The 16,164-nt window shown below is 49.6% G+C and overlaps 6 protein-coding genes across 6 annotated transcripts; 2 read left to right on the top strand and 4 right to left on the bottom strand.

Moving 5' to 3' along the window:
• Nucleotides 1-130: 130 nt before the first annotated feature.
• On the bottom strand, nt 131-2,316 carry SMAC4_03324 (uncharacterized protein). Its single transcript, XM_066089926.1, has 5 exons — nt 2,137-2,316; nt 1,552-2,063; nt 1,326-1,442; nt 975-1,236; nt 131-851 (listed from the first exon to the last, which is right to left on the bottom strand). The coding sequence occupies exons 2-5, from the start codon at nt 1,752-1,754 to the stop codon at nt 369-371; spliced, it is 1,065 nt and encodes a 354-aa protein (XP_065947708.1). The 5' UTR covers nt 1,755-2,063; nt 2,137-2,316; the 3' UTR covers nt 131-368.
• Nucleotides 2,317-4,113: 1,797 nt separating this feature from the next.
• SMAC4_03325 (uncharacterized protein) lies at nt 4,114-6,461 on the bottom strand. Its single transcript, XM_003352959.3, has 3 exons — nt 6,054-6,461; nt 5,462-5,976; nt 4,114-5,262 (listed from the first exon to the last, which is right to left on the bottom strand). Exons 2-3 carry the CDS (start codon nt 5,906-5,908, stop codon nt 4,549-4,551), a joined length of 1,161 nt encoding a protein of 386 aa, XP_003353007.2. The 5' UTR covers nt 5,909-5,976; nt 6,054-6,461; the 3' UTR covers nt 4,114-4,548.
• Nucleotides 6,462-9,100: 2,639 nt separating this feature from the next.
• Nucleotides 9,101-11,825, bottom strand: SMAC4_03326 (uncharacterized protein; the record flags this gene model as incomplete). Its single annotated transcript, XM_003352960.1, has 4 exons — nt 9,101-9,450; nt 9,574-10,607; nt 10,797-10,845; nt 11,591-11,825. 4 exons carry the CDS (start codon nt 11,823-11,825, stop codon nt 9,101-9,103), a joined length of 1,668 nt encoding a protein of 555 aa, XP_003353008.1.
• Nucleotides 11,826-12,084: 259 nt separating this feature from the next.
• Nucleotides 12,085-13,494, bottom strand: SMAC4_03327 (uncharacterized protein; the record flags this gene model as incomplete). Its single annotated transcript, XM_003352961.2, has 1 exon — nt 12,085-13,494. The coding sequence occupies one exon, from the start codon at nt 13,492-13,494 to the stop codon at nt 12,193-12,195; it is 1,302 nt and encodes a 433-aa protein (XP_003353009.2). The 3' UTR covers nt 12,085-12,192.
• Nucleotides 13,495-15,053: 1,559 nt separating this feature from the next.
• SMAC4_03328 (uncharacterized protein) lies at nt 15,054-15,461 on the top strand (the record flags this gene model as incomplete). Its single annotated transcript, XM_003352962.1, has 1 exon — nt 15,054-15,461. The coding sequence occupies one exon, from the start codon at nt 15,054-15,056 to the stop codon at nt 15,459-15,461; it is 408 nt and encodes a 135-aa protein (XP_003353010.1).
• A 140-nt stretch (nt 15,462-15,601) lies between these two features.
• Nucleotides 15,602-16,054, top strand: SMAC4_03329 (uncharacterized protein; the record flags this gene model as incomplete). The annotated part of the gene is made up of 1 exon (XM_003352963.2): nt 15,602-16,054. The coding sequence occupies one exon, from the start codon at nt 15,602-15,604 to the stop codon at nt 16,052-16,054; it is 453 nt and encodes a 150-aa protein (XP_003353011.2).
• Between the last annotated feature and the right edge of the window lie 110 nt (nt 16,055-16,164).

Genomic DNA, 16,164 nt, shown 5'->3' with positions numbered 1-16,164 from the left:
TTGATAGTCTAGAGGTAGGGACAGAGCGGGGCAGCAGGTTTTGCCGTGCAGGACAAATTCCCTACCTCTGGAGACAGTGAGTTTTGATGTTGTTCGAGGGGAGCATCTTTGCATAACACAATTTTCACCATTCATGGCTTTGGGACGCCGTGTTCTTTCATTGTTTAAAGTGGTATCATCCATTACGAATTATTTCCCTTTCAAAAGAATACCGACAATCTTCGTTGGTATCGCCTGCCCTTGTTGCCATACCCCCCCCTCCCCTCAAAGAAAATTTGTTCATTCTCATCCCGGGCAATCATTAGACCCATATCAATCATCAGACCCATCTCGAACAGAAAAATATTGACCGACGCAACAGATAAGCTTCAGAAAATAGGGAGCATAAAGCCAACAACCCCCAGAACGCCAGCCATGACCAGCCCAACCGATACCGATACCAAACCGGCTCCTCCTGGCTGGGCACCATCTCCCGCCGGAAGACCCGTGGATTGCGCCGCCCGCGCCGAAGCTGAAGAAGTCGACGTCGTTGAGCTCATCGGCGTGCTAGACGGTGTAGTCACATCATCAAGCCCATCATCGACACTGAGCGTCGGACGAACCGGCATTGTCGCTCCCGGACGGCCACCATCGCTAACAGAATTTTCCGTCTGCACTGGTGGTGGTGGGGCCGCGACTGAAGAAGAGGAAGAACTCGAAGAAGATGATGTCGCCGGCAGTGCTTGTGTTTGACTCGTCGTCGTGATGGGAGGAGGATTGCCGGAACCACCACCACCACCGCCGCCGCCACCTGAACTACTGCATGTCCGACCGTTCCTGCAGCAGCCGGTTGGTGTACAGTAGTATCCGGCCTGGATGATGCAACGAATCTCGTTAGTTTCTCTTCTTCCCTTCACACAGAGCAAAACAATTGACAGATTGACGGGACAGATGGAAGAGACGTATGGATGGGTAAGGTAAGGTAAGGTACTCACATCGCAATACCACCCTTCGCCAGTAGCGCAGCAGACACTTCCCAGCGGCATGCACCAGCCTGCATCACATTGTTCCTTTCCTGCGGCACTGCAGGTGCTGGAACCACCACTTCCTCCTCCTCCTCCTCCTCCTCCTCCACCGCTACCTCCACCGCTACCTCCACCGCCTGAGGAAACGGCGCAAGTTCCGTGGTCGGTACATACTTCGCCGGCATCGCAATAGCCGTAGTCGGGACAGCAGACCGCGCCGGCGGGCATACAGCTGGGAAAAGGAAAGGTAAATGTTAGTACTGCAGCTGATTTACTTTTGCAATGGAGGGGAGTGAAAGGACTGAAAAGGGGAAGACGCACCCATTACCACAAAGTACTTTCCCAGCATCACACCCACCACCAGGTGAACAAGTCTTGCCGATCGGACAGCAGGTGTCTCGCTCGGTGCAGTATTCACCTGGGTCGCAGTATCCTTTTCTGTTTCCAGCAACCTAACTGTCAGCTTCGATACACCACATTATTTCCCTTTTGACACAAACATCTCGGCTTGCCAAGTCGAAAGTGGCAGCTGGGATCGATCACATACCCAGAGCAACAAACACTAGCCAAAGGCATACACCCGATTCCGCATGTTGTCTCTCCTACAACACAGCTCGCTGCCAAGTTGTTACCCGTTCCAATGGCAATGAGACCTTGGTTAGGGTTGGAAGAGGTCCCGGGGATGGTGGGAAGGCGTTCGTAGGCGAGGCCGCTTAGGAGGGCGCGGGTGGCTAGGGCTTGCATGCGCATTGTGTCGTCTTTCTGTTGGGCTTAGTCTCGGTTATCGTGTCCGGTTTGGCTAGAGGTAGTGAGGTAGTAAGGCCGGAGTCCATAAGATGGATGAAGGAGAGCTCACGCCGAAGGGCTGGGTCGAGGTTGGGAATTGGGAGTGAAGACACCAACCAGACTTATATAACCATTTTCACGACCAGGCAGGGTGTAACAACGACCGCGAATCGAGAGACGCGATGAACTATTTATACTCCTGCCTCTTTACCACCACGACACGACACACCACACATCACACCGCGTCTATCCGCTTACGGTTCTCGGTGACTCCTGGAAACTTACACGTCAACTAGGGCCGTCCACACCATCTAGATCTTCGAGGCTTCTAGTCCGAATTACTTACCGAACAGAGGTTAACAGCTGCACGGTTCTGCACCTAACATCACCATCAATCCAGGCTGCCAGCCACACCACCTCAGTATCCCCAGTCTTTACCAAGAAAGCACCATCTTGAATGCGGTGGTCTGGGCAATGTAGATCACTTCCAGCCTGGTCTGGTCTGTTTGCACGTGTCGCTCCCCCTGAGAAAACGCTAGGAAAGCAAAAATCGTCTCTTCAGCCAAGCAAGCCATGTGCCCCATCATCCACAATTCACATTGCAACATTTACACCCAAAGTCAGTCACCCGGTGTCAGGCACCATTCATAAGGGTCCGGGAAATTACAGGACCGCGCCAACAGGACTTACCTAGGCAGGTTGGACACTAGCCATGCCACATGTCAACAAAAGGACAATGCGCCCATACCCTGTGGCGTTCAATATCCTTCCCCCTCCCTCCCCAACTTGCATGCAACTGGATGCCAGGGCCCTGGGCTCTCCTCGAAATATCTGTGGATTATCTGGGGAAAGAGCTAGGATAGGGGTCTTAAGGGTGCGTTAGTGGTGTGCTAAGTGTGTGCTGAGTGTGTGCTAGAGGTGGGTGCCAAGACCCGTGCTTACTCGTGAACCGGAGCAATTTCATGCCGTGGCTTTTCTCGGCTTTTTTCAGCCCTAAAGCTTAATCTGGCTCTTCGGTGTCTGTTTGGGTTCGGTCGGGCCAATGAAAATTTGCTACTTGGGGGATGGATTTAAGGTTACCATTTTTTCATGGCTTTCACTGTGTTTGATCAGGTATCTTTGTTGGATTGGTGGAGATGGTCAGGCTTGGCTGGGGAGAAGAAGATGGTGGTGGTGGTTGTGGTGGTGGTGGTGCCTGATTTTAGATCAGATAGAACGTTGACGACGGGACGCAGAAGACTTTCCATGTCACAGGTAAGTGAGGACGACCGACGGATGATGGCCTGGTAGGATAATATGCTGTAGGGGATTGAGATGTGATTGATTTTTTGGGGGCTGTAGTCTACTTTTTGTTTGGAGGTTGTATAAGGGCAACTTCACTGCGATGGGCACTTTGTTTTCAGTTCGATAGGCGCGGTTGTGGTAGGGTGATGTCTGTTCCGTCTATGCTATTTGCTAATCCGATTTTACCTAGCCAAGTGGATCCTACATTACTCTCAATTCGACTTCATCAACGCTAGCACACATCGCGATGCATGCTCCAAGGGGGACAGTCCAAACGTCTTCTTTTTTTCCTTAATCTACCCGCAATCAGCCCTAAGAAACACTACCTAACCGAGTATTATTTAGCCCCCCTTTTCTCCCTTGGATTTCCTCTTGTAGGCACTCATTAAATAATTACCGGCAAACCCCTCATCAGCATCAAGAAGATTCCAGTGCATCCATCATTCGCTTTCTCCCGTACAAAACAAGTACCCGCCATACCATGATAGTGTCAAGTAGGTACTTAGCTGTGCTCACCCATGACAAAATTTGATGACAGCCAATGAAGTCTACCACCGCTCAAAACACCAAATCCGGCCAGAAGAACACCACGAAAATCGGCAGCAACCTGGAACTTTACGGAATTTGATACCCTACCAACTGGTGGTACCTTAAGGGCTCATTGTCGGTCTATATAGTCCTGGTGTATTTCGGGTAATCAATCAGTCAGTTGTTATTAGTCTCCCGTATTACTCTGGTAAGGACTCGGTCTCTGGTGTCATCAATTCTGTCCTGAGTGAGCTGTAGTACTGCTTTCCTTCTCTTCGCTGAATGATGGCACCAAGCTTGTTACCAATAACAACGAACACTCGATGTGCTTGATCTTTGCTCCTCCACCTTGTTTTAGTAGCAGGGAGTAGGTATCGTTGAAAAATGATGTGGCCGTGTTTCTCGTCGAGCGGGTTCCGGCGACAACTACAAGTCACCCCGCAAGAATTCTTGTGTATGAAAAAAAAAAAAAAAAAAAAAAAAAAAGGGGGGGGCCTCTGACAACAAAGAGCAATCAAATGATGAGCGCCTCTTTGAATCAGTAGCAGCTCTAGGTGCATATTTGGACGCTTTATTTCATATTTTACTGTTTTATCCAATCTTAAATCGTTGTTGCCAAAACAATGCGTCAAGAATGTCCAAGCTGTGTTTTGCACGACCAATTTAGGCCGGCCCCGACCACGAACGAACGGATTTGAAAAAAATGTGAAGAGTACATAAGGAAGGGTGGCAACCTAATAGTAGTATGAATACCTTTAGAGCCCTTTTGATGTTGTGTTGGCGGTTTCTCTTGAAAGCTCATCGATAGTGTTTTGACAGTTTTGTATGGGAAAACGAGCTATGCCCAAAGACTTTTGCTGCATCACTGTACCACCCACCATGCCCTGGTCTTTTCCTCTTCCTCTTCGGTAATGCAGCTCACAATTTGCCTCAACATGATCTTTTTTCAAAATCCTTCTTTGACTTCTTCAAGTCTTCCCTTCTTCCTGCACGGCGTTAGAGTCTCATACAGGTAGCCCCCATTGAGGGTTGTGGGTGCTTCCCTCTTGGTAGGCGGCGCTTCAGGCCACATTCCAGGCGGCGTTCCGCCTATAGATGCCTCATGTGCAGTTCCTTGGTTTACAAGACCGAAAGCGTTCTGCCAGTCAGAAGAGGCGGGAACAGATCTCGGTGGTTCCTGAAAATCGTCTTGAGTTCTTCCATGCTCCTCAAAATTGCTCCCTTCTCGGTTTAGTCCCTGTGGTAAAGGCATAGGCTGGTACACATTGGCCACCGGTTGCGACTCCGGTCGCCGTGGAGGATGTTGTTTAGGTCGCTTTGCGGAGAGTTGCTGAGCTGTGGGATTTTGGACTCTATGTTGAATAGCTGAAAGTTGCTGATCTTGGAGTGCATGTGTTTGGAGTTGCCGAGTTTGGAGTTGCTGAGCTGGGAGATGCTGGACTTGATGTTGAGTTGCTGAGAATTGTTGATCTTGGAGTGCCTTAGATTGGATAAGCCGAGCTTGGAGTGCCTGAATTTTGTGAATCTCAGCTTCGATTGCCCGAATATCGATTGTTTTGGCCTGGGTCTGCTGAGGTAAGAGTTGTTGAGCTTGGAGTTGCTGATCTTGGTATTGCTGGACTCGGGGGTTTTGGAGTTGCGCTTCTTGGACTTGGGACGGCTATAACGGCATGCAAAGTTGAGTTTTCAAGTTACGGTATAGTTTTTCCAGTATGTGAACCTCCAGTTTCCAAAAGTAAGCCTCCCGTTTCCAATTGTGAGCCTGGTTTTTCCAGTGATCTATCTCCAGCGCCTGCCGTTGAATCCATTCATTTTGGAGTCTCAGCTTTTGGGCCATTTGTTCCCGTGTCTGTGCAGACTCTGGTGTCATTCTTTGAGCGAATTCCTGTTCCTTTTGCTGCATATGCTTGTTCAAATGTTGGGTTCCATGGTGATCGGAGGGGGTCTGCATAGCAGGATTGGAGCCAACTTTGGTAGCGGCAGACAATCTTTTGACTGAAAGACTCTCCCGACCCTTTTTTAGAAACCTCGACGGCGCTCTTGATGTCTTGCAGTTGTTGGCTTAAAGATTTGTGGTGAGCGAAGGATGTTAGATGAAGATTTCCCACCGCTACGAGAACAGCAAGCTGGTCTGGTGTCAAGCGTGTTAAATCCAATCCCTTCATCCACTCCACGTTCCCTTCCCCTGATGTTTGCAAGTGGCTCATTTGCTTGTTATCAAAAGCGTCCATCTCGTTCGAAATAGGACCGGGGGCAAAAGGCGACACTGTCGCGTCCTCGCCATTGGGTGGCCGAGATAGTCCCATTTAATTGTCGATGGGGCGGTCCAAACTAACGGGAGTGAAAGGCGCCGTTACTATGAAGACGACGAGGGCTGTCGTGGGTTAAGTGAGCGGGCTTGATAACAAGAGATGACGGGTGAAATATAGAAAAGTGGCTTAGCTGGCTAACCTGGTTTTGGGGAGTGAAGAGGCGAATGTCGTGGAGTATCCAAACAAGAACACAATTGGTTTGGATTTATTGTGTTGTGTTAAATTGTGCCTGTAACCAAAGGACTAGCAAGACGAGTTGGTCTCCTTGCAAATAAAGTTAGCGGTGGGAATTCTGCTGACTGGAATGTGCAACTCGCTGGGGTTGGGACTGGATCTTTGGGCAAGGTGGTGGTTGATGGAGAAGAAAGTATTGAAAGGGAAAATGCTAGGAAACAATGGAGGTTTAAATACCCCTCATTGCCAGGCGCACAGTCCAGCTTCCCAAATGCAGAACTCTGGTCTCCAGCAGGGTGGTACATTATGGCTTTACTCTTTCCTCGCATGCTGCTTCCTCCTGCCGACTGTCTGGATCTGAGCTGCATCCAGTCCACTATCATATGATTTTGTGAGGTGCGGTTCGACTTCGGCACAACGTGAGTGAATGCAGTGGTGTCTCGCTCCCCAAAGTCTTGCAGGAAGGGACGCATCTATCCTGATTACAGAAAAAAAGACGCAGGTACCAGTCCAGGATTTCGGAGATTTCGACTTTGAGCAGGGCTACCTTGTACGATCAAGCCAACATGCAAGAGGCTGATCACCCGAAATGTGTAGATCCAACCACACCACATTCGACCTTTCTCTGAAGGTAAGTAACGTTTGTGGCGGGGAGTACGCAGCATACTTTTGAGACATTGACGAGGCCGAGGTTCTGACAGAGGTACGCCCAACACTGACTCAGCCAGAAAACCCACAGAGGTAATCACCCGGACAGATCTAAAAAGACCACCACACCCCGATAGACCTCAGAAACTCCTTATCGTGGTCCGCTAAGTGATACCACCCAAATTTGTTAGCACTACGTTATCCGAGGTTTAATGTAGGTCAAGGTATTGTGCATGCATCATTACATCCTGAACATAGGTAGGTAGAGGTATCTACCACATCTCGACAGAAGACCACCACATCACAGGATATCATCACCAACATGCAATATCCGAAACTTACTTAATGTCCTCACCCTCTCAGGCAACGTCTCCCAAACCTCCCTCTCCAAAACCGTCACCAACCCAGCTTCCACCTCGGCAACTCTGACACCCTGCCTCCAAACACTCAGTCTAACCAGCCAGTCCCCCACAGCTGGGAACCGCAAGCCTTGCAACACTGCGTACTTTTTACTCGGGCTGTTAAGCCCAGTATCACTCCCACCCCCAGCAGTCCCAACAGCACTTCCACCATTTTCTCCACTATCTCCTCCGCTTGCCGCCCTTATAGCCGACCTCATGCTCCCCACATCCACAGCTATACCATTTGACCCAGCCACACCATTTGACCCTATCGACCCTGCTCCAGTTGACCCTATCGACCCCGTTGACCCCAAAGTCCTAATCACCGCCCTTCCCACCGTCCCAACTCCCGTCCCAGCAACCCTTCCCCCCACTCCCGCACCCGCGCCCGCACCCGTCTCCATTGTCCCTGACGACTGTGGTGCACTATGAATAGAACTCACCAACCTCACCCTCTGATTGCCCTCGCCATCATCATTAAGAGAAAAGTTATGCAGATTAGTGCATACCGCTTCGATCTGGCAATTAGTTGTTTCGTCTAGGGTAGTCCCCAAAGGAAATTGGAGGACTAAAGGAGGGAGACGTTGGTCGGGGAAGGCGTTGAGGATGGGGCCGAGGAGGAGGTGGAAGCCGAGAGGGTTTGAAGGGTTTGAAGGGGGAGGGGGAGAGGAAGAGGTTGGGAACACTTCCATGTTGTGCTGTATGTGGGTGAAGATTGGGTTTGGGTTGGTGTTGGTGATGGTGTTAATGTTTATGTGCACTCACAGACAGGTGATGTATGGGTGGGTAGATGAGATGAGAAAGGAAGATGTTGACAGTGGTCTGGTGGCGGAGTGTATTCTAGTGATTTCCATAAAGGGATTGTGTTTCTTCAAAGGTAGGAGTGAGTGAGTGAGTGTCTTTATACCTACCTACCTGGAGAACATCACCATGGCTTGTCGTTGAACCACCTATGTATCTATTCAATGAATGAAATGAAGGAACAAAACCCAAGTCATGACTAACTTGATGACTGACGAACGGGCGTCCTGTTATGCCCCAAACAGTTTGCGCCCTTTGGCCCCAGGCAAAAGACTCAACGTAGCGTAACGACATCGGCCATGCAGGCACAAACATCTAGATACAAGGCCTTTCGGGATAAGATGTTTGGTGAATCGTTCTCTCACAGCAGCTTATCAGGGACAGAACCTTCCATGGTAATAGAGGTCTTGACCTGTGGATCAAGTGATTCAAGAGCAGTGTTCACGTTTACGTTGATGCTCATTCACTGAGCAAGCCAGGTTCAATCCATCCAATCAGCTAACACCATCTTTGTCAGAAGAAGGCACAGTACCGGGAACAATAGCGCTTACTGTCCTTAGTGCAAAAAAAAAAAGAAAAAAAAGACAAATGGGAAGGAAAAAAGACAAAAGGAAAGAACATGGTGAAAAAGAAAAAGAAGATGAGACTACAACCTAAAACACCGCAATACAACTCCTGCTTCTATCTGTTAGAAGCATCATCCTACATTTTAGTGTACTGACCCAACTAAGGCTACCTTTAGCCAATACTCAATACTATACTTCTTGTTTTGCAGTCTCATTTCCTTGCGTATAAGCATGGATGGTGGTGTTGCTCATTTCTTAGCCCCTCATATTTCTGCCGTTGTGGTCGACTCATCCAAGCAAACCCCCAAACAAAACTTGTGAATCCGCCCAAAAGAAGTGTATCCATCAAACACGGCCCCCATGACCGATGTAATCGTCAAGAATTCCTCCAACATCTTGACTCAAAGACCCTAATTCGAACCGCGTGAAGTACCTAATCAAGACCATTCAAAGTCATTGTACCCATAACCCAACTCAAATATTTGACCATTTATCCATCCATGGTCATATCATACTCAGCTCAAGACCTCACTCACTGTCCAAACCAGCCGTCCCTCCATCCAATACCCCTTCACTCAAAACATAGTTATTCCCCCTTAGTAGGTACCAACAACCTGCAGCACAGCATCAATATACCCCCGATTCTCAACCTTCGCTTCCATCCCCACCACCAGCTTGAACACGCCAAGTAATCCGATATTGAACTCGGCATTGTCTGTTTCGTCGTCCACTGCTTGGATTTTGACGCGTAACTTGCCGGAAATGACCGTGCACATACGATTCTGATGCTGTGACTCGTTTGATGTAGTGGCGCCTCCAAGGCAGTGGGAGCTTCCCGAGGGGATTCTGATGACGTACATGGAGAGGGATGGGAAAGAGGAGGGGATGATTTGGGTGGAGTAGGAGGCTGAGGAGTTTTGTTGGTAGGAGGAGGATAAGGCGAGGTCTGTTGGTGGAGGGGAAAGTAGGGGATTAGTAGGTACCTTGGAAAGAAAAGGGAAGGAGGGAAGGAAGGGGGCAATGGGCAGAAGAAAATGATTTACGGGTAAGGGTCGTTGGAGGTACTTACTGTCAGAAGAGCCATTTCCTCTGGGGATAACCTTTGCTTCCATCTCCCAGTCTTCTACCATCAACGAATCTTGGATTGAACTAGTTAGAACGGTCGCTGGAGATTGCATCCCCCGAACACGTTTAGATGCTCGCAAAGAGCTGCTGGCTTCCTCTTCCTGTGAGGCTGCTGCAGCGACCTGAGAAAATGCCATGTCCATTGACTCAAAAGACCGTTTCGGTGATGCCGAGGAAGGCTTAGTCTCAAACTGAGGCCTTAGACGCCCAGACCGCCGATAGCTCGAGTTGGTTTCATCGTCGACAGATACAGTATCCTGACTGGCTTCTTTCAGCTTCTTGGTCATGCCTGCAGGAGGTCGTTGTTCTGAATCCACCATCCAGTGCGGTATGCGTTCTTTCACACTGCCATCTTCTGACCGTTCCAGCATAGAAGCCTTGAGACTGCACTGTGAGGTTTGCCTATTGACTACGCAGTTCATACAACACCAGCGATTGCTTGGCGATGTCGCCAATGGCGGATTTGACTGGGCTACCTCATTGGCAAGTTCCGGACAGATGCTGACGCATTCCTGAAACGGACCGTCTCCGCGGCGGCAGGCTGTGCATTGCTTTGTCTGCCTTTCCACTCCTGTTACTTGAATAACCAAACCCACCGTCAGCGTTGAGTGAATCAAGTGCTTCGGGTTCAGCCTTTTGTCGATGATATTCAAATCCCGAATTCGAGGGAGGGCCAGGAGATGGTCAAAGCTTGGATGGGTTGGCCTTGCGAGATCGTCGTCAACCATGCTGCATATGTACTTCCAAAGTCCTTCTGGGTCCGCAGCAGGTTTGTGGGTGGTGTGTTTGACCATGGAAGCTCCCATCTGGCGCCTTTTCCTCTCTTCCTCTTCGATCTCTGCTTTTTTCAGCGAGGGAAGGCATGTTTCAACGGTTGGATCCTTATGAAGACTGACACGGCGCTTCGATACAACACGGGGTGCTCCAAGTTGGTGCGTACCAACAATGGAGAACGTACCATCCCTGTTGTCATTGAGGCTAGCAGACGCATGTAGCTTTGACTAGAGTGGCTCAGGGTGAGTTGATTGCCTAAAATAATGAAAGAACATAGACCATGTTCAACTTACAAAGTGCCATCCTAAACTCCAAATGTTCTTGCAAACCACTCGACATGAGCGGATAGGACAGACCCACGGTCGACCAGGCCACGTTTCATCCAACTCATACCCCTCTGGGATCAGAGCACCACGTGTGTCCTTGAGACCGTGATCCGGATCTGTCAATGAAAAGACCGCGTTAACTTTTAATAGAAAGCGACCGAGTATACTAGGAGGAATACTTACCCCACCAAACAGAGTATTTCCGATCATTCGTTGCCATGATGAGTTCCTCGTCAAAGTGAGCCTCCGTGAGTGGCTTGAATGGGGTTTCCTTCGGTCCTGGTTGTACAATCCTAATCTTCGTGGGGACTGTAGTGTGGGTTATTGCTTTGATGTCTTTCGCACGACCTCTTTTGATTGATTCCAGATAGGAACTGAGACTGACCCAAATAGGCTGGGTACCTGATGGATCTTTGATTCTGATCTGTGGCGGTCGGATAGGTTCATTATCTAATGGCTCGCGTGCGACGACGACCGAAGGTGTGTTGGTATACTCCTTATCATCTAGCTGAGCTTGGGATGGGCTACGTAGAATGGTAAATGTCCCATCAAGGTTGTCATTCAGGTGACAGCCCCGGTGAGTCTACAAAACTTGTTAGTCCAAGTCCTCTCCGATTGAGCGAGTGTGGAGATACTAACCAACCAGTGGCGGCCGAAGTGATACTGGTTCTTCGTCAAGCACTGGCATGACCGAATTGGACATATCCACTGGCGGATTGGGTACTCGTAGTACGGAGTCCATTCAGATGGGATCAGGCCACCATGAAGCTGTTCAAGCTTCCCTGTCGGACCTATGACAGCATTAGTGTGCTGTTCGTTCATTGAGCTGAACGACAATACTCAGCACAGGAATACACATACCGGGCCACATATCATAAGGCCGATCTGGTTCAGCCATGGTCAAGATTTTGTCTGGTTTTGATAGCGGAGGTCCTCGAACAGCGATAGTAGCCTGGATAGATGCTACCTCCTTGGTCTGCCCCTCACGTCTCGGCACGTGCTCATTCAACGATTTCTCGGGAAATCCGGCCCTGTACTTGTAATGGTTCGCCACTGTATGTGACGGCTCGAGCATTGGCGAGTCATCAAGGCTCATGGCTTTCTTGCTCACGATGATTGGAGGCTGTTTACTCGTCTGTTTGGTATACACCCCTAAGAATGTCAAGGTACCATCTAGGTTATCGTTAAAACAGGATCCTTTGTGTCCATGCTACAAGTCAAAAAGAAAGTTAGCAAATCAATCGGTCTTTGCCTGTATAGTGGCAACCTAAGATCCAGCGAAAAACAGGAGACGGAACAACGCACGCTAAAGTGGTTCCCCAAAGCTTTGATCTTTGGATGCAGTGTTCTGCACGATCGGACAGGACATATCCAAGGAAAATCACCATCAAAGAGTTGATATCCGACGGGTACTAGTGCACCTTCTGTCTTGATGATGTTGCCAAACTGATCTGTTGCATTTGTTAGCCGGCCTCATGTGAAGCCTCATTGGGGTTAACAGGAGCGTTACCTTTGCAATATTTGTAGGCAGCATCATCAAGGGCCGAGTCTTTAGTATGTTTAGTATAAAGACCGGGTTTACCGGTAGCGGATGTATTGTTGTCAGGCTTTTCCGCATGAGCATTGTCGTTCCGGCCAAAATCGTCCTTTTGAGATCTGAGAACAGTCCGACCATTGTCATATTTTGCGGAACCGTAAAGAATCTGATCGTCGTCGTCGTTGTCATCGCCGTCTTTCCCAGAATTGTAGAGAATCCGATCGTCGTCCTCGTCGTCCTCGTCGTCCTCGTCGTCCTCGTCGTCACTATCGGCAATAACAAGTATAGGTGATTGCCCTGGCGCACTCGCGGTGTCGTTGGAGCCAAAAGACCGAGAATCAACACTCTCGACGTCAGACAGCTTCGAGTCTCTTGATGATGTGTCATCCTCTACCGTTTGTTGGGCAAGCGATAACAGCTCGGGCTCAGTTCCCTTCTGTTGGTTGCGAGGCTGGTCCCAATGGCTGGCATATTCGTGACTTCCAGAGTGGGTTGGCTGAGTTTCCTGACGAGAGGCCATAGAAGGGAGAACAGGAACCTCAAGGACGGGCCGAGACAGTTTGGATGACGACTTCAAGTTATCTTTACCCGAAGCCAAGCGGATCTTGATTCCTGTGCTCTTTATTTTGTCCATTGTAGGGCTGTTGGAATGCTTTCTTATGCCCAAGGATGCTGGGTCGAACCGGGTATAATACGAACCGTTACCCTTAAAATAAACCTTTGGGACATTCGAGCCAGTTGATTGCTTTGGCCGCGAGGCAGTCGTACTTGATGACGGCAAAGGCTTTGAAAGCTTGTTCTGTTGGTAAGCCTTCTTAGGGGGTGCAAAGAGCGACCTCTTAGGGACCTTGATGGAGCTGGAAATGCTTGAGGGCAGATATGTTTTCTTGGTATTGTTGAGGATTGGCCTCGGAAGCAAAGCGCTGTTTTCTTTTGCTGACTGGATTCGAAGGATCTTGGAAGTTCCAGGTAGCGACTTGCGAGGACGAGCGGAGGCGCCAGGTTGGCCAGACGTGGAAGTGGTTTCCTTTGTCTCTACGTCCTTGTTGATGCTGTCGTTGGCCTTTGCTTGCGGAGTTGCCGTCTGGGCTGGTTGGGATTGGAGCAAAGATGGCTTGCTAATTCCTGGTAGCTTGAAGGGGTTCCGAGCTGCTGTTGTGTTGCTGGTTGTTGTGTTCTCAACCCCTCTTGAATGTGCTTCAGACGCGGACTGTGCATCATCTGCCATGTCGGGGGGCTTCAAGCATGCTTGCAATCTCTCGTGATCGCGCTGCGTACGGATGGCAGCCTTCACTGGGACAGATTTGGTGTCATGATCATCATGCCTCTGGAGTTCCTGGACATGATTTTCGGGGGCTTGAATAGTCGTTGTTTGACTAGGCTCAATGTTTAGAGACCCCTTTGACGGCCGAGCAAGAAAGCTCCGCGAGAAATACGGGTCTTTATCCATCGTGGTTCCTCTTCAGAGCCTTCATTTGCGTGGTCAAGTCAAGTCGGCAACCGCGTCCAAGGTCCTGGACTTTTACACGCCTAATAGAGAATGGCCGACGAATACGATAAGTAGTATTAGAAGAGACGATGGGCATCTCGTGGACAAATACCCGGAGAATGGAAAGAATTGATGTGGGAAGAGGGTCGGGGGACGGTGGATGTGGTCATCCTGCAGGAAGGCGGGAATCGACGTGCAGTGTCAGAGTGCTCGAGCTTAGTTCCATACCCAGTACCTGTACTGGTATGAGATATCGAGGCAGGAGCACAGATCAACGACACGCCAATAGGATGCCACAATTACATACTTAGCGGCAAGACCTTGAACTTTCTAACATAAAAACATCCGATCATTATATGAAGGTCCTTGTTTTGGAGCCTAGGGATCGTTTTGACCCTCGAACATCACTTTCCAACCAGAAATGTTCCACAGTTTGGGCATTGTGTACTCATCTCTACCAGATCGATACGTCCATCCAACAACTAAGAACAAAGAGTGGTCTTGTCAGGAAATTCGCGCTCTTACGGATCCTTTGTATGTCATTATAAACCCATCGTCGCCCGCCATTCTTCGGAACATATTACCCCACAAACTCTTCAGGCTTACTTTCCATATGTCTTCCGCAGGCATCTTCTTACTCCATGGGGCTCCATACAGTCTTCTAGGTTTCAATACTTGTGTGAAGGATTAGCTGTGTATCCACTCAGGAGTCTCCTCCAGGCATGGTGATTCAATGAGAACAACTCTACGTACTCGAATCACACACTTTTTAATGGGATGACGCTAAATCGATGGCACCTGTAGTGATCAATACCACCACCAAAGTCCTGTGGCTTACCTTCGATGATGAGAACCGAAGACCAAGGACAGCCGCAGGAATAGCCTTGAAGCAACCGAGAGCAACCAATGAGCAACTTGTCTGGACCATCCAAAAGCGACCATGCACTCCAAGGAATACCATACCTCGGCAGTGTGTCGTCTAGGTGAAGTGAATCTGGAACCTGGGCTAGAAGCTGGACTTCAACCTCTCTTCACCTGCCATCTTCGCTCAAGGTTTCAAACAGATTGAAGTTTGGATGTCTTCACCTGTTCAAATGTCACTTGAACCTTCAGTTGCCGAATCTGGGCCTCCAGGGTCGCGTTCACCTGTCGCGAAACTGCCACGAGTCGCGCTTATTTAACAGGGTATCTCGTTCTCAATCTAGCCACAACTCTTCCCTCATACTCCATCGATCCCCGACAAACACCGTCACTTTCACACCACCGTTAAGGGCAATCATCAACAATTCTTTTTCGCCATGTCGGACCGATCACAGCCTTACAACATTCCACGCGATGCTGACCTTGCGATCCCCTTTCTCGAGCGGGTTTTGGCTGACGCTCCCTTTCCTCCCATCGCAATTTTCTTGCCTCGAGAATTCGCCCATCACGACCAAGAGCTCAAACTTGAGGTGACCGCGGTGACAACTGACCGCGATGTCCACATTACCAAGCACGAAGTCGAACGCTACCGATTTGGCATTTCACCAAAGTACAGACCAGATGACAGGGTTTATCTGGTCATGGACATGTACGGTTTTGGACTTCCTGCCCCAGGAACCTGGCGTTTTCAAATTAAGGGCTACATTTGGGTCGACCGCAAGTACATGGAGGTCCTTAGCATTATCCCCGACGAGGTCACAGAGGCAGTTACAGAGGAGAACTAGGATTTCCCCAATGACTCCATGAGACTAAGTAAGTGAACGGTTTTCATTGTCATTATTGTTGCGAAAATATGATCCCAGTGAACAACTGCTAATAATTGTTTCTTCAACCTGCAGGCGTGCCCCAGGAATGGTTGCTCTGGATGACAAAAACTACCAACAGGTTCAAGTACAGACTCAACCCCGATATTGCCTTGACCTTTCAGATTCGTGCCCCTGAAGAGCCTACCAGCAAGCTTATCCTTAAGCCTACCCGCATGTCTACCCCTGAGGCTACTCCTGAGCCCACTCCTGAGCCTGCCTCTGTGCAGCCCAAGCGCAGACCTGGCAGACCGAGGAAGATCATTATTGAGCCTGAGGAGCATGATGAGTTTCAGCCCGCGAAGCCCAAGCGCGGACCTGGCAGACCGAGGAAGGTTATCGCCCATGCGGACTCCGATGCTGATTATCACAAGGAGAATCAGAAGGATGACGACAGGGTTGACGGCGACATCACCAAACACGTCGAGGACATGGGTTTGGAGGGTCTCGAGGGTGAGAACGCCGAGGACTGGGAGATGGACGTGACACCCTCTGTGGAGCAGGATGACTATTGAATCTTCAGGCATGGGACGACGGGAAAGATGACGGGACTGAGGAGGGTAGGGTAAGCAAGACTGGCGTCAGACAATCGACGGGTCAATGAAGTACCAGGAGGGGGAAATGG

Source organism: Sordaria macrospora, chromosome 7, assembly GCF_033870435.1.
Source record: "Sordaria macrospora chromosome 7, complete sequence".
NCBI lineage: Eukaryota > Fungi > Ascomycota > Sordariomycetes > Sordariales > Sordariaceae > Sordaria > Sordaria macrospora.
This window is presented reverse-complemented; position numbering and strand designations above follow the sequence as displayed.